At 43.5% G+C, this 22,931-nt stretch overlaps 1 protein-coding gene and 1 pseudogene across 2 annotated transcripts in view; one reads left to right on the top strand and one right to left on the bottom strand.

The window, feature by feature from the left end:
* The window catches only part of KHDRBS1 (KH RNA binding domain containing, signal transduction associated 1), a 36,977-nt gene extending 19,414 nt beyond the window's left edge, over nucleotides 1-17,563 (top strand). Inside the window, exons 5-11 of one of the 2 annotated variants that reach the window (XR_005068713.1) lie at nucleotides 1,242-1,375; nucleotides 1,947-2,148; nucleotides 2,704-2,771; nucleotides 3,532-3,590; nucleotides 6,850-7,042; nucleotides 9,630-9,687; nucleotides 17,256-17,563. Coding sequence is in view for 1 of the 2 variants with exons in the window: in XM_037061589.1 (XP_036917484.1) it covers nucleotides 1,242-1,375; nucleotides 1,947-2,148; nucleotides 2,704-2,771; nucleotides 3,532-3,590; nucleotides 6,850-6,947 (561 nt within the window). In the remaining variant the exon portion in view is untranslated. Of the gene's footprint in view, nucleotides 1-1,241; nucleotides 1,376-1,946; nucleotides 2,149-2,703; nucleotides 2,772-3,531; nucleotides 3,591-6,849; nucleotides 8,189-9,629; nucleotides 9,688-17,255 lie in introns of those variants that run through there. The other variant, XM_037061589.1, reaches the window with a different exon arrangement.
* A 3,580-nt stretch (nucleotides 17,564-21,143) lies between these two features.
* LOC118997666 (60S ribosomal protein L36-like) lies at nucleotides 21,144-21,672 on the bottom strand (annotated as a pseudogene).
* Between the last annotated feature and the right edge of the window lie 1,259 nt (nucleotides 21,673-22,931).

Here is a 22,931-nt window from a genome sequence, read left to right as displayed (position 1 = left end):
GTAGTTCATTTCCCCCTTGGAACCATTAATCAGAGAAACTTCCTGCTGCAGTAGGAAGGGCATTGGACTGGGAGCTTTATCTGTATCATGTTGGACAAATAATTTTTTAAAGATTTATTTATTAATTTGTTTGGTTTTTTGTTGGTTGGTTGGTTGGTTGGTTTTTAGAGGGAAGGGAGGGAAAAAGAGTGGGAAAGAAATGTCAGTGTGTGCTTGCCTCTCGATTGCCCCCTACTGGGGACATGGCCTGCAACCCAGGCACGTGCCCTGACTGGAAATTCAACCAGCAACCCTTTGGTTTGCAGGCCTGCACCCAGTCCACTGAGCCACACCAGCCAGGTCTTGGACAAATTATTTTCACTTTTCTGAGCTTTGTTCATCTCAAACATGTGTTAAATATCTGGTAGGTGCCTTGGATCTGCAGTTACAAAAATGGCTCCTGGCAGCTCACAGTCTCATGAGAAAGATAATTCCAAAACTATGTGATAAGTGCTTGGGTAGAGAAAATTAACATGATGCCATGGGACTGGGGATGGCATCGAGTGAAAGTTTTTCAAAAGAGGGAGTATTTTAGATAAGTCTTATAAGAGTGGGTTAGAGTCCTTCAGGTAGAACCCCCCCTCCCCCCCCAAAAAAAGGCATCATAGTCTAATGATTCAAAGCCTTGATTCCGAATTCACATCTGGAGTCTGCTACTTACTAGCACTGTGTCCCTAGGCTGGTTTCATTATACTCTGTGAATCTGTTTTCCCAACTGTTAAAAAAGAAGATCTGCTTACTTACTTCAGGGTTATTTTTAAGATTAAACTGAAAAATCTATATAAAGCTTATTATATAATGCCCAATGCATACAGCTTAATTGATGGCAGTGGCTTTTTTATTCTAGGAAGAGGAAACTATTTGCAAGAATAGATGTGTAAGATTATGCCAGGTTCTGAACTACAGGTTGTTCAGTATGGCTTCAAAGGAGGTTACACTTGGAGGGAGGATGAAGTGATGATCTGGAGAGCTAGGCAGGGATGACATCATGAAGAACTGTGACATTTTAATGAAGATGAGGTGCTTGCCTCAAAGATGTGACAGGTAGGGCACCATTTGACTTGAGAGAATAAATGACCTCTGAGACTTCATCTGGACTTTCAAATCTGTTCTTAGTATTCAGGCTCATGTGGGCTAGATGACTTCCCAGCAAAAGGTAGAGATGGTGCACAACGCTCCCTCTCATTATCTTTCATTCGCAGGACATGATGGATGATATCTGCCAGGAGCAATTTCTAGAGCTCTCCTACTTGAATGGAGTACCAGAGCCCTCTCGAGGGCGGGGGGTGCCAGTGAGAGGCCGGGGAGCTGCCCCTCCTCCTCCACCTGTTCCCAGGTAAAAATAATGTAGACTTCCAGAAAGAGAATGTAAATTTGGCTGCTAGTACCATCTCTCTCTCAGTGGTGCTCTCATCTCCAGCTTGTAGTATCAGAAGTTGTATCCTTCACCGAGTAGAATTCTAGTTTTGGGGCACTTTGACTGTAGTCAAGAACAGAAGTCCTTCTGAAACGTTGGGTCTTTCAATTTTGAACAGTTCCAGCATTTTATTGAATGATCTCCAACTTCAGAATTGCACCTTTTGTTGCTGTTTCTTTAGGGAGTGTTAAGATTCTTTGAGGTAGTCCACTGTGGGACCTGGGGAATCTTCTATTATGGGTCTTTTATCTACCCATACATTCCTCTGTGGTTTAATAATCATCTTTTTAAGACATCATGAAACTAGCCAACTCCAGAATTTGTAAACAAATCTAACCATGAATGTAGCCTTTTTATAAAAAGCTTTATTTAAAATAAACTTTTTTAGATGGTATATTGTGGAATTATGCACCTGAAACCTGTATAATTTTGTTAACCAGTGTCACCCCAATAAATTCAATAAGAAGGAGGGAAAACTTTCTTTTTGCAGGGGCCGTGGTGTTGTACCACCTCGAGGAGCTTTGGTGCGTGGTACACCAGTGAGAGGAGCTATCACCAGAGGTGCCACTGTGACTCGAGGAGTGCCACCCCCACCTACTGTGAGGGGTGCTCCAGCACCAAGAGCACGGACAGCAGGCATCCAGAGAATACCTTTGCCTCCACCCCCTGCGCCAGAGACATATGAAGACTATGTAAGAAGTTTGAACAATGTGCTGTTTCCCCCTACCTAGAAAGTTGCCAAAGGAAGTTGAATGACAGGGCCTCAGCCCCTGATGTGGGTGGCAGAGACTGCCTGTAAGAATTAGATTCTGCTCTTTTCTCTTGCAGTGAATGTTAACCTGTGGGAAGAGTTCTCCATTTTAAGCATGTTTTACTACTATATGTATGTTGATTAAACAGGAAATAAGCTGTGCCTTGGTGTACAGTGTTTTACTAAGAGGTCTCCCACTACTCCTGCTACTGAAGTTCAACTTTGTGCCTTATTTCCTGTCCACACTTGAAGGGTGGTGTTGTTTTTGTTGGGGGTGGGGGGTTGTTTATTTGTTTGTTTGGTTGGTTTGGTTTGATTTGATTTCATTTTTTAAAAATAATCCTTTCTTGACTTTCCCACATTGGGTGTTAATATTTTGGGAGAAAATTTTATGTTCTGTTAATATAGAAACCTGCCATCCTCCCATGGGGTAAGCATACCTTATCTTCCCTACTCTCTGTGATTCTGACTTTATATTTCATTGTATTTGTTCTAGGGATATGATGATACATATGCAGAACAGAGTTATGAAGGCTACGAAGGCTATTACAGCCAGAGCCAAGGGTGAGTCGGGCAGTAGAGGTTCTGTTTCTTGCCCTAGGGATGGATGGAGGAACTGAGAGATTTGGACAACACAAATCTACGGAGCAGTATGGCTTACTTTTGGGGGGTATATCTTCTAGCTTGGGATATCTGTAAGGCACATACTTGAATCTACAAATTTGGATAATTGTGAATTTTAAATTATATTGTAGAATCTTAGAATAGCAGATAAAAAATTCCTGAGCTGTGACTACATAGAAACAAAGGGAAAATGCCTTTAAATTAATTTGACTTATTATTTTAAAATATCATTGTCACACTGAAGTTGTGTAAAAGTTGAAGAGGAAACTATAATACCATCACAATAATTTAGCTTCTTTTCTGCACTTTACTTTAAAAACGTTTTTTATTTATATGCCTCTTACCTGTGATAGACTGAAAAGGTGTCTCATAATTCTACAGTGGGGGACAGAACAAGTCTTTTTCATGTTTGTTTATTCTCTTGCAGTGAGCCCTCTATATATATGTATATATATGTTATGGCCCATTTGTGGTTGTGCTTTTCCACCTTAAATTATGTGATATCCATTTTTCTTTGCTCTAGTTTTCAACCTTTTTTTAAATAAGTACATTGTTGTATGTGCAGTTTGAAGAGGTGAATGAATATCTTCCTGTATGATACACATAGTAAAATGACTGAACTATGGAAATATTTGGGAGAAAGGTAAAATTGAAATATAATTCCTGTATGGCTCTCTAACACTCTGTCTTTGGCTTTTAGGGACTCAGAATATTATGACTATGGACATGGGGAGGTTCAAGATTCTTACGAAGCATATGGTATGTCTTTATTTCTGTGGTGGGGCAGAATGGGCAAGTAAGTGCCTGAGAGAATGCTGGATTATTGGGAATCAGGCAGTCACATACTTGGGAGAACCCTTTAAAGGCTGAGATGTTGGTAGGTGTAATAATGGGAATCCTACCCTTACTTAAATTTTGTGGTATGCAGTAGAGATGAGGGTACTGTTCCTTTTGAAAGGCTAAGTGTATGTCCTGAACCAGGGCTCAGGTTCACCTTGGTCTGGGTGGAACAGCAGACATTTAAGCCTATGTTGATTTTTTTTTCCTACTTTAAGCTAGGAGATGGCTAGACCTGGGTTATGTTACTGGGTTGGGCCCTTGTTGCTGATACTTAGGCCACACTGATGGATAGTAAAAACTTAATTATATCCAACTCTAATCTTCCTCTCTACCTCATTTTTTTAAATGATTTTTAAGATTTTATTATTTTCAGAGAGAGGGGAAGGGAGGGGGAAAGAGAGGGAGAGAAACATAGGTGTGTGAGAGAAATACCAGTTGGTTGCCTCCCTCATGCCCCCAACTGGGGACCTGGCCCACAACCCAGGCACGTGCCCTGGCTGGAAATCAACCTGAAACCCTTCAGTTTGCAGGCCAGCGTTCAATCCACTGGCTGACACAACACTGGCCAGGGCTCTACCTCACTTTTAAAAACAATTTTGGATCTCATCAAAAAGAGTCCCAGTGTGGAGGAGATGATAGCTGAAAGGGACTTAGGTTATAAGTACCTAGCCAGAGCAGCAGTTTGGGGCAAGAATAGCACCTATTAGACTCAGGTTAGAGGTTGTAGGGACTGGAAGCCAGTTCAGGGTAGTACTGGTCTAAGATCCTCACTGTCTTAAAGATATCGCAACTCAGGCCCTGGCTGGTATGGCTCAGTGGATTGAGTGCCAGCCTGTGAACCACAGGGTCACCAGTTGGATTCCCAGTCTAGGGCACATGCCTGGGTTGCAGGCCAGGTCCCCAGTAGGGGGTGCGTAAGAGGTAAGCACAAATTGATGTTTCTCTCCCCCTTTCTCCCTCCCTTCCCCTCTGCAAAAGTAAATAAATAAAATATTTTTTTAAAAGATACCTCAACTCAGTCCTTGATCCCAGGAGAGCTATTGGGGCTGGAATGGCTGTATGACCAAACTACCTTCCCCGAGGTTTGGTTAAAAACACATTGCTCAAGAGCCAATTAATGGCCTCGTGTTAAATTGGCCTCAGAGGGAGTGCCATGTAGTAGTGGATGCAGAGAGAGAGAGTGCACTAACAGCCTTTTACATGTGATGTATTTTAAACATACCTGAAGGAATTTCAGAACCTTTGCCAAGGGATTCAGCAGTTGACAGTTCTTTTTTTTTTTTTTTAAGATTTTATTTATTTTTTTTTAGAGAGAGAGGGGGAGGGAAGGATAAAGAGAGGGAGAGAAATGTCAGTGTGTGCTTGCCTCTCGAATGCCCCTTCTGGGGACCTGAGCTGCAACCCAGGCACGTGCCCTGACTGGGAATCAAAACAGTGACCCTTTGGTTCACAGGCCAGCACTCAACCCACTGAGCCATACTAGCCAGGGCGACAGTTCTTCTTAAGATACTAGTTGACGGTCTCCTCCTACCCCTAGCTGAAAAGGGGGAAACTGTTAGGGCCTCCCACAGACAGACAAGGTGAACTTAACTCCTCAGCATACTATATAGTAGCCAATCAGCTGCTTGCCCAAGCACACTAGCTGCTTACTAGTTCTAGCTAAATGGCACTGGTCAGTTGCCATCAGTAACACTGCACTGCCCTGCTCATATGCCACTATTCAGAAGGGTGGTATGGTTGCTCTGGAGTGTTTCCCTCCATCAGTGAGACAGCACAATGGGCCCTCTGTATGTGTTGACTAAATTGCATTTCTGTTTCACTGGATAAAAGATTGGAAGGAAAGAGGCAGACTGCTCCTTGTGCTCCTGGTATGATGTTGCCATGGTTAATCTGTTCGGATTTCTGCCTTTATAAACAGAATTAGAAAAATAAACTACCTTGTTGGTACCCAGAAGCAACTTGAAAAGTGATGGATATGTCTATTACACAATGCATAGAAATAGGTTTAGATAGGATTCTGTGTGACCCTAGATCCATATGGGCAATTTTAGACCTATGGTGATAGAGGCAAATGTTTGTGAATGCAGACAGCTAGAGGAATACTTAAGGAATGAACTGGCATGGGTCAGGGGTAGCAGTGAGAGGGAAGAGTACGCTTATAAACACAGCTCATTGTTATGGGAGGTCAGCTCTAGAAGTAAGTGATTCTCTCCCTCAGCCCCCTATCAAGAAGGAAAACTATTTGAGGATCTCACCCATGTTGTCTGCCTTCTCTGGACTATTGGCATAATAAAGGGAATAATGAAATCTCCTGATCAGCTCTAAACACATTGATTGCACTTCCCTCTGCCAGAGCAGTGGACCTCAGCTCTGCTGTTGGAGGCCTCGTGAGAAATGGTCCTTGCTTGCTTTTCCCGGAGGGCCAGAGGGCACTTCTCTATAGGGAAACCTGATTTGCTATTACAGGGAAAGGCAGCTAGCAGCTTCCAGTCTTGAAGACTTCCACTAGTTCACCTTAACCTGAGACTGTCTGATTGTTTTGGAACAGGGAAAGGCATTGCAGACCCACTGAGACCGATTTCCTCACTGTCTCAGCAAGTGTTGGGTTTATTGAGGTTTGGGGGCTGGAGTATAGATTACGTTGCCTGTGAAGAGCCTCTATGTTGGAGATAACGCCAAGCCCTTTCTGAGCTGTTTCTGTTCTGTCTGTCAACTCAGAACTGCCCTCCATTTGGGAAATTGCTTAAAAGCTGCTCAAGAAAGCAAAGTCAAAGGAAAAGCATGGACCATGCAAAGCAGTGGTCTTTTGTTTTTTGGTTTTTTCTCTCTCTCTCTTTTTTGGGGGGGTTTATTTACTTTTTAAAAAGTTTTTGGTTTTTTTTTAGATTACATGTATTTACTTTCAGAGTGGGGGAAGGGTAGGGAGAAAGAGAGTGAGAGAAACGTCAGTTGGTTGCCCCTCACACACCCCTTACTGTGGACCCAGCCTGCAACCCAGGCATGTGCCCTGACAAGGAATCAAACTGGCGACCTTTTGGTTCGCAGTCCAGCTTTCAGCCCACTGAGCCACACCAGCCAGGGCCCCAAGCAGTGTTTCTTTACCAGGTGACTTACCCCCCTGCTCGTCCTCAAATGCTATTAGCATATGATTTATAAACTGTTCTTGCTTTCCCTGTAGGCCAAGACGACTGGAATGGGACCAGGCCATCACTGAAGGCCCCTCCAGCTAGGCCGGTGAAGGGAGCATACAGAGAGCACCCATATGGACGTTATTAAAAACAAACATGAGGGGAAAATATCAGTTATGAGCAAAGTTGTTACTGATTTCTTGTATCTCCCAGGATTCCTGTTGCTTTACCCACAACAGACAAGTAATTGTCTAAGTGTTTTTCTTCGTGGTCCCCTTCTTCTCCCCACCTTACTCCATTCTTAACTCTGCATTCTGGCTTCTGTATGTAGTATTTTAAAATGAGTTAAAATAGATTTAGGAATATCGAATTAATTTTTTTAAGTGTGTAGATGCTTTTTTCTTTGTTGTTTAAATATAAACAGAAATGTACCTTTTATAATAAAAAAAGAAGTTGAGTTAAAAAAAAAAGGCCACAAACCTGTTAGTTTCAAAAGTGACATTGCTTGCTTAAAGGTTCTGAAGTTAAGGCTTGTTAACTTTATCTTAGTTTTGATTTGAGGCATCCCGCATAGTTGTAGTTGCAGAATCCCAAACTAGGCTACATTTCAAAATTCAGGGCTGTTCAAGATTTAAAATCACAAACGTTAACGGCAGTAGGTGCCACCATGTAAAAGTGAGCTCAGACGTCTCTAAAAACGTTTCCTTTAAAAGCACATGGCGGTTGAATCTTAAGGTTAAATTTTAATATGAAAGATCCTCATGAATTAAATAGTTGATGCAATTTTTAACATTAATTGACTTAAAAACAACAACAAGATTAGGTTTGTAAAAATGACTTTTTCATTATGTGGGTTTTGAAATCTAGCCCCAGACATACAGTGTTGAGAGATACTTAGTGAAGAATAGGTTTTGAAGAGGTGGACTGGGGGAGAGGGGCTGGCTACCTAAATTGAATTTGATGCAGAGCTTTTTAGCCACAAACTATCTTTCAATAATAGTACTAATAATTAAAATTTCAGTATTTAAAAAGACAGAGTATTTTGTCCATCTGAGATTCTGCGCTCCATGAAAAGCTCACTTGGACACTGAGGCCAAAAGCTGATGATTTTCTTTAGTTGACGGTTGTCAATATTGAACTGTTCCCAAGGTAGTCGAGTATGTCTCAACACTAGCATGATATAAAAAGGGACACTGCAGCTGAATGAAAAAGGAATCAAAATCCACTTTGTACATAAGTTAAAGTCCTAATTGGATTTGTACCATCCTCCCATTTTGTTCTTGGAAAATTAAATGCTACATGTGTAAGTCTGCCTAAATAGGTAGCTTAAACCTATGTCAAAATGTCTGCAGCAGTTTGTCAATAAAGTTTAGTCCTTTTTTAATCAAAGTAAATGTGATGAATTGTCATTTTTGTGGGTGGACAATAAAATAGTGTTCTCTTTCAAATAAACTTAAATTAATTCTAAAGTTAATGGGCTTGTTAAAAGTTGGAGACATTCTTAAAAGTGGTGGTGGGGATTTTATTTTAAGTTTACCAAAAAAAGTTTATCGAGTTGTTAAGTTTTAGTTTAAAAATAACCAAAGCTTTTTCACCCCCTGGAAGTTGTTGAAAACAGTTTTATCTAATCCTATCACAAGATCTAATTTCTGGAGAGAGAAACCCAACTAAACCAAAACTTGGATTGGTTTTCATACAGAGGCGTCAGTATTTCAAGTGCCAGCCACCCATGTTTGCATCTCCTGTAGAGCACCTAGGTGGTCCTAAGAGTGACACCAAATGATCTCTGTGAGTTTGGAAAGGGATAGCACCTGCTTTTAGAGATGACAATTCAGCAAACCCTGGGTGCCCTTAAGGGTTTCCCTTCTAATCCCAGGAACACTGTTAATAAATCAGCTGGGTTGGGGCAGGGTCTGGTGTGATAGGCTGGCCCTGCACTCCCTCCTGAGATCAGGAGGAAATGATGGAATTGGTTGGCCCTGTTTGCCCTGCACTGTCAATTCTCAGGGTTGGAATGCCTTCTCTAAGTGAGCCACCTAAAACTGCTCGGGGGTGAAAAATCCTCTTGTATGAAGTGCCAAGCTGCCTGCAGCAGTGCATGATGGACTTTTTTTTTTCTTTTTAAAACACACCAACAAAAAATGTATTTGTAGATTGTGATAAAGTGTAAATAACTGAATTTTCAACCATGGTTTGAAGTCAGCTTTCAGGGCATTATGTCTTGTTTTGATGAAAAGAGATCACTCTATACCCCCCTTTTTAAAGGAAAATTATCGCAAGAGAATCAGGATGTGTAAAGCTAACATGCATCGCAAAAAACCAAAGGTAACCTAAATGTCTGATTTTAATAGCACATATTTCTCTTTTACATAAACTGTGACAGCAACTTGCATAAACAATTCTTTAGCTGTTAATTTTAATGTTAAAACTTTGCAAAATTTGTTTAATAAAAATAGCTGTAAAAAGAAAAACCATATGCTGCCGCATAAATTAGCCATAACTCTTAATAATCCTGCCCATCACGAGTGAACTGTAATGTAACCTGGGCACAAAGTCTGACATCTTAAATGACACAATGTAAAATTTCAATGACTAGATTAGATCTGCTCCCCAAAGTAAAGCTTTCTGCTCAGCTATTTTAAAATGTACAAGGATGAGCCCCTATAGGTCCCCATATTGATATTCACAATGAAATGTTGCTTAAAGTTTCCTTAAAGTTGCATGTTTCTCTCCTGTAATGTGTAACTGCATGCAGGATCTCTATCTTTTATTTTGTATGTCTTTAAAACTTCCTCATCAAAAGAGTGATCTCTTAATTCTCCATTTTCAGGTCATCGAAAACTGGAGACATTTCCTGGCGTAGAATGGGTAGTGAAGACCCCTGTCAGGTATGTTAAGGTGGCTTTCTATTAAGGATGTGGGACTTTTACCCTAACTATAAAACAGTTCTGCCAAGAGATGGCCTGGGAGGTGACCATTGGGTGACTCTTTTTTTGGTACGTCGCTTGTATCATATTTACAACACAACTGTGTTTATATGTTTGTTTACAGTGCATATGGAATTTACTTGTAATGACTAGCATGGCTATTGAATCGCACTCTCATCTTGTCAGTAACCTAATAAGGCAGTGTTTCATTTGGAGTTCATTGGTTGTAAGCAACAAAATGGCTACTGTAAACAAAAGGGAGTTTATTAGAAGGATGTTAGGTGCTCACAGATTTAGTGTAAAGACTAGAAAATCTGGCTTAGGAACCGTAGTGGCTGCAGAGAACTGAGGCAGCACTGTTAGGCCACAGGAGTGGTCCTGAAGTAGCAGTAGCTGCTTTGTAAACTTTAAGCCATGTTTGCTTTCTTTCTCCCTCAAGATTCAAGTTCTAGGAAGGGAAGGCCAGACTGGCTTAGCTTGAGTCACATGCCCAAGCTCTAGCAGTATGCTACACAGTATGCAGTAGGAAAAAGGTCATTCCTCAAAAGTCAGGGTGTTGTTAGGAAGGGGAAATGGATTCCAGGCAGCGAAAAAACAGTTGTCTGGTAATATATGTATTTTACAGAAATAACTGAGAATCAGTTACGTGAAGTGACTTCCCTGGGTCACAGAATTAGTGTTATCAGTAGTCAAGCCCACGTTTATGTGTTGCCAGAACCTAACACTTTGACACATATACAGTACTGGACTGCTTCTCATCTCAGGAGAGCGGTATTTCTCTCACTTCAGAGAAACCCCTAGTAGGGATATTATTTTATAGTAGAAAGGACATAGACCTTTCTGCTATGGCAAAAACCCAGAGTTGAATCTATAATCTATGAGCTGTCTTTTGCTTAGTGATCTAAAACAAACCACTTTCCGTATTTCCATGCCTAGGAAGGAAGATAGTGATAAGGTGCACCTCTCATGGCTGGCAAACTGAAGGCTTTCTGTGTATAGGCCAGCCAGTTCCCTGCTTTATACATAGTACATATCAGTGTTCTTTCCCTAAGAAAGTTTAACCCGGTCGTTTGGGTAGTTGGGCTCATGCTGACAACTCAGTAGGCCTTCCTGTTGCCTGAAGCCGTTAAGGAACTAACTGGATGATTTTTCCCTCTGCCCCTGAGCAATTTATTAGGGTTGTGATAGCACTGAGGATACAAGAGCTACCTAGGTAAGACAAAGGCACTTAAAGCCTTTGACAGAGATTTGCGTTCTTGGACACCATTTCTTCCAAGCCCCTCCTCTGAGCCAGGAGTCTCTGAGATTTGGAGACTTTAAGGAGGGCCATTTGTCTTGAGCATGGTGTAAGAGCACCCAGAAAGTCCTGAATATGGTATCGGTCACATGAATTGTAGGAAAATTTAGGGGGAAGTCCGTGAATGCAGAGGAGTTAGTCTCAAGTCTGCCTAGGATGGTCAGAAGGAACAGCATTTTCGGGAAACATCTTTCGTCATTGGGCCTGTAGTTCGTGCTTAGAAAAGTGGGTTCCATTGTTGGCAGACCAGGGTCTGTTTGTGATCTGCCTGTTCTGAATGTGTAGTTTAGTCAGTTGGTCCCAGTGATTTCTGTAACTTTGTCACTACCTGTGAGCTTCTGGTTTGCAGGCCCATGCTCAATCCACTGAGCTACACCAGCCAGGGCTTCTACCTGTGAACTTACTACAGTTCCGTATGCTAATTAGAGCCAGGCAAGACTGGGACATGTCCTGGCTCTGCTTCACCATAGCCTTTGACTTTGTTTTGGCAGAAAGAAAACCCTTAACCCTTGTCATTTATCATCAATCAGAATTGGTAACAATAATTAACATTTATCACTATATGCATCATGATATCCTAAGCAGTTAATAAGGATTATCTCATTTGATCCTTTCTACCTTTTTCTTTTTAATTAGGTAAAATTCACATAACATAAAATATGCCATTTTGCCTTGGCTAGTGTAGCTCAGTGGATTGAGCAGGGGCCTGCGAACCAAAGGATTGTGGTTCGATTCCCAGTCAGGGCACATGCCTGGGTTGCAGGCCAGTTCCCAGCAGGGGACGCATGAGAGGCAACCATACATTGGTATTTCTCTCTCTCCTTCCCTTCCCCTCTAAAAATAAATAAAATCTTAAATAAATAAATAAATAAATAGAATTGTATAACATATGCCCTTTGTGGTTGGTGGCTTTGACTTTGCATAATGTTTTCATGGTTGATCCATGTTACAGTGTGTCAGTACTCCATACTAGCGAGAAACACTGCTTCCAGAAGCAGCCCCTTTTGTTTTGGACAGTTCCGAGTAATGGAAATTTTCCCTTATGTTAACTGAGTCACTCCAGAAACTTATACTGGCTCTTCTTTGGACTGCTGAATATCCTTTTAAGTATTTGGAGATCATTTTCATTCATGTTTTTTTCCCAGCTCCAGTTAAGACTTGCTTAGATCTGATTTGAAGCAAAACTAAAATTTGGATTTTCTATGCCAGTTGTTTAATGTTTGCTCAGATCTGTGTCAGACCCTGTTAAACATCCACTACTAGCCCAGTGCTACCTGTAGCCTACCAATTTACGGCTTTGATTAGCTTCTATGAATGTAAATCAAAGACATATTAGGGTTATTGAGATATAATCCATATACTATACTACTCACCCATTTAAAGTATACAACCATTTTTGTACATTAAATGGATCCAAGTCCATTTTCTACACTGTAAGTATGCTGCTTCTATACAATACTGTGTTGACATTGAGGCCATTATAAGATGTATTATTAAGTACTGCGAAGAAGGAAGACTACCAATTAAACCAACACAATGGTTTCTTTTTGTATTGAATATAAGATGCATCCTGATTTCAGACATGTTAAAATCTGGGGAACAATGTCTTAGCTGCTATGGCATTTTGTCATTTCTAACATTCTTCACTGTGTATCGTGCCCTGTCTTCTCCACACGTAGAGTAGCTGTTATTATCCCATTTTTATGCAGTGATGAAACAGGCCTAGAAAAAATAAATCATTTATCCAAGGTCATGCAGCTGTTAAGTAGCAGAGTTGAGACTCAAGTTCAGGCAGCCTCATTTTAGAGTCTGTGATCAGTCTTAACTACTAGATTATGTTGGAATTGAGAAGTTTTACCCATCAGCCAGGATCGTCCCAGGAGGCTTGTAAAATCATTCTGTATCCTGGAAGGAGGCTTATTCTGCAAGAATATTAATTACTAATGCAGTGAACATTTGCTGAGGTCATTTAGGCTCTTGTGCTGGCTGTGCTCAGTCTACAGCAGTTCAGACTCTGCCTTCAAAAACGTCTAAGGGGAACGAGTAAGTCTTACATAAGTTATGGTAGTATGTGATCGTTTCTATTGCTGAACCCAGTATCAAGGAGCCTGCAGGAGCTGCTGAGAGGCATAGGGAGTGCTGGAGAAGGGGAGTAACAAAATTTAAGTCTTCAATTTTGAGTCTTAAAGTATAACAAAGAATTTACCGGAAAGACATAGGTTAGCATAGCACTTTACTGTGGCTTTAAAGAGACAGATTTCAAATTCTGCCTCCTCCAAAGCCACCAGCTTTGGAATCTTAGATGAGTTATCTTCTCTTAAGTCTCAATTTCATCATCTGTAGAATGGGGTAATAATCATTTTACAACATTATTGTAAAAACTGAGTGAACTAATATGTGTAAAACATTCAAAATGGTATGTAGTAAGCACCCAATATGTTTAACCATAAATAGAGGCTGGAAGAGTAGGTTAGTACCAGTTTTGAAAAGGTAAATATTAGGCAAAAAATTTGGACTTTATTCTAAAGTTTAGAGAGCTATTGGAGGCTTAAGAACAAGAACCCACTTGAGTTAGCCATTGTGCTGGCCAGTTAGCTAAGTAAGGGAACCGGAAGAAAAAGCTATCTCTAAATGGCACCACTCCCTCATGGGAGCATGAAGGGGACAGTCTCCCCTCAACTAGCATTTCTTCCTGTCTCCCTCTTGTTTGAAGGCCTTTTGCTTCTCACTCAGAAAGGAAAATCGTCTCTCCTCTCAGATAGCACTGGGCTACATGAGGGTGGGATGTTTAGCCTTCACCAGGTGTTAATAGTCTTCTGACATCCTGTCCCTTTGACCCACCCTGTGAATTGAAGGCCAAAACTCTCTTGAGTCTCCACTGATACAAACTGCTCTCACCACTCTGTCCTAAATGAATGAAGTGTCTCTGCCAAGCTCCCAGTTCTGTGTTCTATGCTGGGAGTATCATATACAGCATCCCATTTAATTCTCACAAACAATCCTGTGAAACGAGGATTATACTGGGAAATGAAAACTGATGTGTACAGGTTAGGGTGACCCCAGGGTCCAAAAGCTGGGTCATAGACCCAAGTCTTTCTGTTCCCACTGAGCTGCCGCCTCTGTGTTTAGAGTGGCAACAAGAAGATCAGTTTACACCGAANTTCTGTGTTCTATGCTGGGAGTATCATATACAGCATCCCATTTAATTCTCACAAACAATCCCGTGAAACGAGGATTATACTGGGAAATGAAAACTGATGTGTACAGGTTAGGGTGACCCCAGGGTCCAAAAGCTGGGTCATAGACCCAAGTCTTTCTGTTCCCACTGAACTGCCACCTCTGTGTTTAGAGTGGCAACAAGAAGATCAGTTTACACCGAAAGTGGTTCCCAGCTTTGGTGTACAGGATATGTGCCCCTGGCTTGGTTTCCATATTCCTGGACATGAAAAATTGTATCCTTCTGAGCACATACTCATATTCTTCCTCCCTCCCTCCTCTCCCCCCGCTACCCCCATCCCTTCCAGACCCTTATCTACCTCTCGCTCTCCATATTAATAGTCGTTGCATGTTTGAAGCTAGCAAGCATCTGATGAATATTTAATAGTCTTGAGCAGACAGTCTGGATACAGCTGTCTTGAGACAGCAGCTGTTGGGGGGAGGGGAGGAAGTGCACCGCACTGCCTAACTACTTCTTTTGTTCCCTGGCCTAGCCCTTTCTTTCAGTGCGAAGACCTATGGTGGGCACTGCACTCTAGTCCTGGTGTGGCCTGGTTGCTGCCCTGGGCTCCCCAGATGTTACATTCAAGCAGCAGACCAAACCCCTTTTTTCACTTTGGTAAAGTTTATGTTCCCTGACATCTAGAATCAGTCTTCCAACCCCTGGGCTGAAGTTGTTCTGCTCTGTGGCCTGTTCTGCCAACTGCAGCTTTCCTTTCCAAAAGGAAGGAGACTTATATCGATCGGGGAGGGACCTGAATTTCATAACGATGCTGCTGCTGGGGCTTAGCCTCTTGACATTCCTTGATGACAAATGCAGTAGCCTGTCAGCAGTAGGTGTCCCGCTCATTGGCTGCGTTCCCAGCTAGCATTAGGCAGGGGAGTTCTTGGGCAGGTACGAAAGCTATCCTTATGCATCCCTCACCTAGACCTAGGGAGCTTTCTGCTACAAGGGGGCCTTACCATTCCAGGGCAAACCTGGGGAGGTCATGGGGACTCCTGGATAAAGACAGCCTGTTCAAGGTGTTTCTAGCAAGAGTGTGAGCCATGGCCAGGCTGCTGCCCCAGATTAATCAGCTGGATAGAGCACATTGACAGAAACTCAGGCACTGTTCACACTCTGTTAAGATCCCTGGATTAGCTGTTCACTTGCCGACCTCTAAAGCCCACCTTGGCCCACCTCAGGATAGCCAGTTTCTTCTCCGCAGCCCCATCTCCCAGGCCTCGCTAAGCACCATGTATGAGAACTTGAGATAAAGAGCATTTGGGTTCAGATACAGGGTTAATTCTTTTCTGGGGTCTTCTGACTCCTGCAGGTTCATGCTTCCTGTTCATGTCCCAACTTCAGATACAAAATGGTTGCTACCCATCTCAGGCTCTTTAGGGTTAAAAGGTAGGAAACAAATTGCATTTGCCTTTGAGAAGGAGAAATACCTACGCTCTAATATGACTCTTCAGAAGCTTCTCTCCAAGTATCAGTACACACAGCTCCTTTTATTCATTTTTCTTAATCACTCATAAATCAGAACACCTACTATGTGCTCCATAGACACTAGAGAGTCAGTGGCAAGTGAACAAGCTAAAATTGGTCCCTGGCCTCATGGAGGTTACAGTATGTTTGGGAGACAGGCACTAAATAGGTAGTACTCTCCCAAATGACATCAGCTGTGACCATCAGTGCTGGGAAAGAGAAGGAACGGGGTGCTGTGAGGGCGCAAAGCAGGGAGCGGACCTGATGCGGGGCTTCCTTGAGGAAGTGATGTTTTAGCTGACATGTGAAAGGAAGAGTTAGCCAGGTAGAGGGCACTTGGGACAGGGTCTGGGGAAAGGGCATGGAGCACATTCTAGGCAAAGGGTAGGACTGAGGCAGGTCGAAGGTGAAGTAAGAATCAGGACCTAAGCTCTGGCTGGTGTGGCTCAGTGGATTGAGCGCGGGCCTGTGAACCGGATGATCGTGGTTCGATTCCCAGTCGGGGCACATGCCTGGGTTGCAGGACAATTCCTGGCAGGGGCCAGTTCCCAGCACGGGATGCACGAGAGGCAACCATACATTGATGTTTCTCTTCCTCTCTCCTTCCCTTCCCCTCTAAAAATAAATAAATAAAATATTTAAAAAAAAAAAAGAACCAGGACCTTATTCTGTGGTCATCGCTGAACACCACTGAATCACAGAGTGAGGGATGGGGAATGACATGATTAGACATCTGCATTATAAATTTAATTTGTTTCTGAATAGAGAATGGGTTATATATAGTCCAGGCAAGAAATGAAAAAGACCTCTAGTAGGGTGATAGAAGTGAAAGTGTGGAGAAATAAATGAATTCAGGAACTTTTGGGAGAGAGAATGAATATCATTTGGAGGTTGGTTAGATGTGGGAGAAGAGGGCTCCCAGGTTACTGGTTTGAACAACTGGGAGAGTGGGGGTGCCGTTTTTTAAGAGTTGGAGGGGTCAGGGCCCCATCCTGGGTCACAGGCTGAGGGTGTATCTCTTCTCTTCTCTCTAACCCTGACTGTTTGGGACTGGGATGAACACCTCATAAGGCCAGAGGAGAGGGACCCACTAAACCTAGCACTGAGGTACTAGAAGATGCCTATTTCCCCATTTCCTTTCTTTCAAGGGCTTTTAAAAGCTCTTTGTTCTCTTTTTCACATCTCTGGAAGAGCAGAAAGCATTTTACCCTTTGTATAGCCAGAGGTCCCAAAGTTTGTATAAGTAAAAACCCCAAAGGTTCGCTTGATTCTGCCCTGGATCACTTAGCTCAGGCATGGTCAAGCCCGGGAGATGGGAGGTGTGAGGGTCTTGTTGCCTGACTTACATGAAAAGAGAGCTCATAGGCTGTGGGCTTCTCTTTTCCACTCTTCTGCACCTAGGAACCTTGTACTGAATGAAAGAACTGCAGTTACTCTGCCAGGGTGGGGAGATTATAAAGGAGGCAGCCTGGCCATGTGGGAGGCTGGGAAGGCCCCTGATGTGACAGCTTCATGTTTCTTAATTTTCTGCCTGTGTCTTTGCAGCTATCCGAGGACTCTGGAAACCAGGAGAGCTGCCTGCTGTGTCAAGGCTGGCCTGAGGGCATTTGCTGAGCACAGAGAAACCCAAGAGAGATCAACAGTCTTTTCTCACCCACCTCTTTGATCTGTCTGATTACCCACAGAAAGCCAGCCAGGATCCCCTAAGAGTTTCTAGGCCCAGAATGGAGTGCTCAGGGCTGCAGGGGACTGTGATACTCATAGTTAAACATGCTCATAACTTGAAAGAGTTGAAGGGGACTAACAGTATCCTCAGCATGGCATCCTAAATCTGAATAAACTGGCAACTCCTATTGTGTCATTCCCAATTTGCCTGCTTCCCAGTAGCCTCCAGCAGATCTGGCTAAAACAACCTACCAATACCCACCCCCCACCTCCTATTTCCCTCTGCGACACCTGTGTTGTGGGTGCCAGCCCAGGAGCCCTTGGACACTTCCAGAGGGCTCCTGGAAAGAGACTGATCGCCACCTCTAATAGGCTGAGGAAAGTCAAGTGGGAAGGTTCATTTATTTTGGACAAGTTATTTAAACTCTGCACCTGTTTTTCTCTTCATTGTTGATTACTAAACTTGTTCAAAAAGCTCTTCAAGGGTAGGGCTTTCTCTGTACTGTATCACTTCCCCAGGAAATACCCAGCACTGAGGGGCTCGATAAAAGTTTGGTCAAGTGACGATGAGTGGTCCCACTCTGGTAGCTCCTATCAACTTCGGGAGAGAGCCAAAGCCACCCCTGTGTAGCCCCCACTTTCTTCCAGTTATATTAGGCTACCAGCTGTTTACCCTGTTTCTTCTTGAAGGACTGGAAGGTCAGCCATTTGATACAGACTTCTGGTTTTTTATGACCTAATGTTCTAGGCTGGTTTTACACTGAGCTTCCTGAGAGGTTAGGGACCTAGTCTACTGCACTCTTCCCTTAATGCCTTTGGCTATTCACCCTAACAAGGGATCAAGGGGAAGGGCTAAGTCTGGGGAGAAAGCCTGTCTTTTTTTTTTAATTGATTTTAGGGAGGAAGAGAGAAACATTGATTTGCTGTTCCACTTAATTTATGCATTAATTGGTTGATTCTTATATGTGCTCTGACTGGGGATCGAACCCACAACCTTGATGTATATCAGGACAACACTCTCATCAACTGAGCTACCTGGCCAGGGTGAGCGTGTCTGCCTTTTAACTGAGCCTGGGGCGTTCTAATCTTAGATTTATTTTTAGCAGGAAAGGGATATTGAAATCAGTTGATTTACTTTGGGCAAGTTATTTAGCCCCTGAACACATTCTTGTCTTCACTACTGATTACTATGAATAATACCTAATAATTTATTGAATGCTTAGTATGTACCGGATGCTAATATCAAGCATTTATATTTACTATTTCACTTAATCCTCCAACCCATTATACTCATTTCACATATAAGAAAACAGGTTCGGCCCTGGATGGTGTAGCTCAGTGGATTGAGCGCGGGCCTGTGAACTAAGGGATCGTGGTTCAATTCCCAGTCAGGGCACATGCCTGGGTTGCAGGCCAGTTCCCAGCTGGGGACACATAATAGGCATCCATACATTGATATTTCTCTCCCTCTCTCCTTCCCTTCCCCTCTAAAGATAAATGAATAAAATCTTTAAAAAAAACAGGTTCAGAAATATAAATAAACATAACCTAAGGTTGAAAAAAAGGAGCTATTAGATTTTCATAGTCCTCTTCTAGCCACAACTATTCTGAGTCAGTAAAGCATTGTGTTGGTATAAGAGATTTGTTAAGGATGACCAACTGTCAGGTTTACCCAGATCTGAGATGTTTCCTGGGACGTAGAACTGGGGGTGCTGAAACCAGAAATGTCCCAGGCAGACTGATGCGGGTTTGCCAAACAGTTTGCACAGAGACAGCCCAGGATCACCCACTGAGGCGGCAGTTCCCTTGGTTTCTCGGTCTCCTAGGCCTTCCCTTTTGACCCGAGTTCTCTAGCATTTGAGGACCTGCTTCAGTTCAGCAGGCAGGGGAGGAGTTTGGGCTGAGGTAGCATCCTGGTCACAAATGGAGCCACAGAGCTTGCTTTGGGGTCACCATCTGAGAGGCCAGCACTAAGATCTTAGGCAGCTATATGCTCCAGATGCAGGGTATCTACTTGGGAGCCAAGGGATTTTACCGAAAACACAGATCTGGATTCAAATCCTAGCCCATCACTTGCTGTGTATTTTTCTGGGGCTCTTGACACCATAGAAGTAGCATAATTCTGCACTGAATGGGATCTGAGAAGCAAATGGAATGTGTGTGAAATTCCCAGCACAGGGTCTATGTAATACCGCTCAACACTTAAGTTTCCTTCCTCCTTTTTTCTGACTTGTTTTCCTTACCCCGTCCTGTCACCTGTCACATCTATCACATACAGACTCCTGCCTCCTCTCATTAACACTTACAGCCTTAGGGAACTTTCCTTGGAGAGCCCCTATCAGGCTTGGCTCACACACCCAGCCACCCTGCATGTCAGTCACCTCCCCTGCAAGCAGAGAAGGGATGACATCAAACTTCCGCTCCCCCCCTCCCATCGGAAGTCTCTGGACTCTTTTGAGTCATAAATATTTTAGCTGGGCTTTTCTCTGACTGTTGCCGGGTTGATGGGCTCTCAGGGGACTGGGCTGAGAGTGTGGGGGCTGGGCTGGCAGCCTGAGGCCCAGCAGCAGAGCTGGCCCTGGAAGGGCGGTAGGAAGCCTGGCATAGAGCCCGTGCTTGCTGTGGCAGTTCTAAAGGCTGTTGCTCTGTTGGCCTGCCCTCCCTTTCCTGGGCCCCTCAGAGCCACTCCTACATGTTTCCAGGCCCACCTCTGCCCTTGAGTGCTATTTGACCTTGGGTAAATTGCTAAATGTCTCTAGGTTTTCATTTTAATATCTGTAGAAAAAAAAAACCTGCTTTGCTCAGTGCGAGTAAGCGGAGAAGACAAAGGTTCTGTAGAACATCATGAAATGCGAGGTTAGTAAGTAGTCCTGATTGGAGAAGCTATACCCTGTAACCCTTTCGTGTAGTCCTGAAGGCTGGAGTCCCAGGGCAGTGCCAGATACGGCCCTGCCTCCCTTTCTCCCCCGTTCCTCACACTGTGGCCCTGCCCCTCTCCTAAGGTTCCCAAGTCTAGCCAGATTACCTGACCTGGCATCAGATATTTTAAGGAGTTGAGCTCAGTGGCTTGAGATGCAGAAAGAAATTCAGGCCCCCAAACTAGATCTGGCTCTCCTCCTCCAGCCCCCTATCCTGGGGGGATCTTACACCTGGCTAGCGGCCAGCCTCTAGGTTGTAACAGTATGCCCCACCCCTGGGTCTAAGAAAGAAAGGGGGGCACCTGTACCCAGGCCCCAACGGTACCATTGAGGAGCTCTAGGTGGCTCCAGGATCCCACATCCCTACTCAGATTTGCCCACCACAATTTTCATGTCCAGCTGGGAGCTCTGATTTCTTTGTATTGAGCTCCCTCTGGTGGTGGTTGATATGTACCTTGCAGGAATATAAAATCTCAAAAATGAGATAGGTTGGGAGGGTTTACTCTATACTGAGAGGAGAAGGGTTTTGGTCTCTTAAGAGACTCATTACATTTCTCTCTTTTTTTAAAAGATGTTTATTTATCTTTTTTTTTAAAGAATTTATTTATTTATATTTAGAGGGGAGAGAGGGAGAGAAACATCAATGTATGGTTGCCTTTCGTGCATTCCCCGCTGGGAGTTGACCTGCAGGGAACTGGCCTGCAACCCAGGCATGTGCCCTGACTGGGAATCGAACTGCGATCTGTTTATTTATCTTTAGAGAGGGAAAGGAAAGAGAAAGAAAGGGAGAGAAACATCAGTCGTTTACCTCTCGCATGCCCTAACTCGAATGCCCTAACTGGAGACCTGGCCCACAACTCAGGCACGTGTCCTAACTGGGAATTGAATTGGTGACCTCAGTTTGTGGGATGACGCTCAACCCACTCAGCCACGCCAGTCGGGACCATTTCTTTTTTTTCCCCTGAACAGGTTTTGTTACACATGGGGTTCAGTCCTTGGTTGCTGCCTTCCTCATGACTGCAAGGACATTGCTCAGCTCCTCTCTTTTCCTCTTGGCATGGATGTGTGTCCCCACCCTTTTCTTGGTGAATTTCAGGACCCTCTTGTCAGAGACCTCGAGCAGCTCCATGGCAAGCCACTCATAGGGGACAAAGCCACATGCCTCTGAGATCATGTCCCGCACAAATATGGTGTGCTGGGTGAGGTGCCCGCAGTGGCGGCTCATGGCGGCTGTACCGCGACTTGTACACATTCTTTGTCACTTTGTGGTCCTTGTTGATACCCACAGCCATGGGGTAGCAGAGAGCCCTGACTGCTGTGGGGGAAGGGTTGACATCACTCAGAACTCTCCCATTTCTTATATAGGATGTTCCAACCATCTCTTTGCTTCTCTGTCATTAATCCTCACAACAATTCAGTGAGATAGGAATTACCCTCATTTTACAGATGAAACAAGCTTAGGTGGTTGAAACCAACTTCAAACTCTTTAATGTACATAACAGTCAAGATCCTCAAGTGATATAAACTTAACCTATTTCTCCAGCTTCGTCTTCAGTTACTCTCAAGCCAAAATAGACTTGCTCTTCTAGAACACAACCTCGGGACCTTTCTCATGCTGTTCCTTCCGTCTTCACTGCTTCTGCCCACCAAGTACATTACCTAACAAAACCCCCTATTTGAAACACTGAAGAAATTGTTATTTTAAAATTTTTTTAAGATTTTATTTATTTATTTATCTTTAAAAAGGAAGGGAAGGAGAGAAGGAGAGAAACAACAATGCATGGCTGCCTCCTGTGAGTTCCCTGCCGGGAACCCGCCCGCAACCCAGGCATACGCCCCCACGGCCCCAACAGGGAACCGAACCGCGATCTCGTGGCTCGCAGGCCCACACCCAATCCACTGAGCTACACCAGCCAGGGCAAAATTATTATTTTTTAAAGCTTGCATATATTATCTTTGTAATAAGCAAGTATAAGACATGGAAGACAAATGTCTGGATGACAAGGGGTGGGTGGGGCCTAGGATTTGGGAGGGGAGACTGAAGTATACATGAAGTGAGCATGGTCCCGGAAATTAGGAGAACACGAATTCACCTTGATTGTCTCTTGCAGGCTCTCATAGTAAAACTCCGATGTAAGTATTCTTTAAAGAATGTAGTTGATAGCCCTGGCTAGGTGGCTCAGTCGATGGGAGCATCGTGCTGTGCACCCGAAGGTTGCAGGTACGATCCCTGGTCAGAGCACGTGAACTGGAGGCAGCCAGTCGATGTTTCTTCCTCCCATTGATGTTTCCCTCTCCCTTCTCTTGTCTCTGGAATCAATAAGCATGTCCTCAGGTGGGGATTAAAAAAGAATATAGTTGACATACAATATTAGCTTCAGGTGTACAGCATAGTGAGTGAGTCAACATTTAAATACCTCAAAATGATTACATTGAGCTTAGTAACCATCTATCATGATACAGTTGTTATAATGTATCACGATACACTTATTGTTATTGACTATAGTGTTTATGCTGCACATCACATCCCTGTGACTTAATTTGTAATTGGAATTTGTATGTCATTCCCCTTCACCATTCCCCCCACCCCCCTCTGGCAACCATCATTTTGTTCTCTAGGAGTCTGCTTCTATTTTTA

Source organism: Sturnira hondurensis, unplaced genomic scaffold, assembly GCF_014824575.4.
Source record: "Sturnira hondurensis isolate 20B ecotype Veracruz unplaced genomic scaffold, ASM1482457v3 Scaffold0013381, whole genome shotgun sequence".
In the NCBI taxonomy this organism is placed as follows: Eukaryota; Metazoa; Chordata; class Mammalia; order Chiroptera; family Phyllostomidae; genus Sturnira; species Sturnira hondurensis.
The sequence above is the reverse complement of the archived record's forward strand: the minus strand, read 5'-3'. Positions and strand labels throughout refer to the sequence as shown.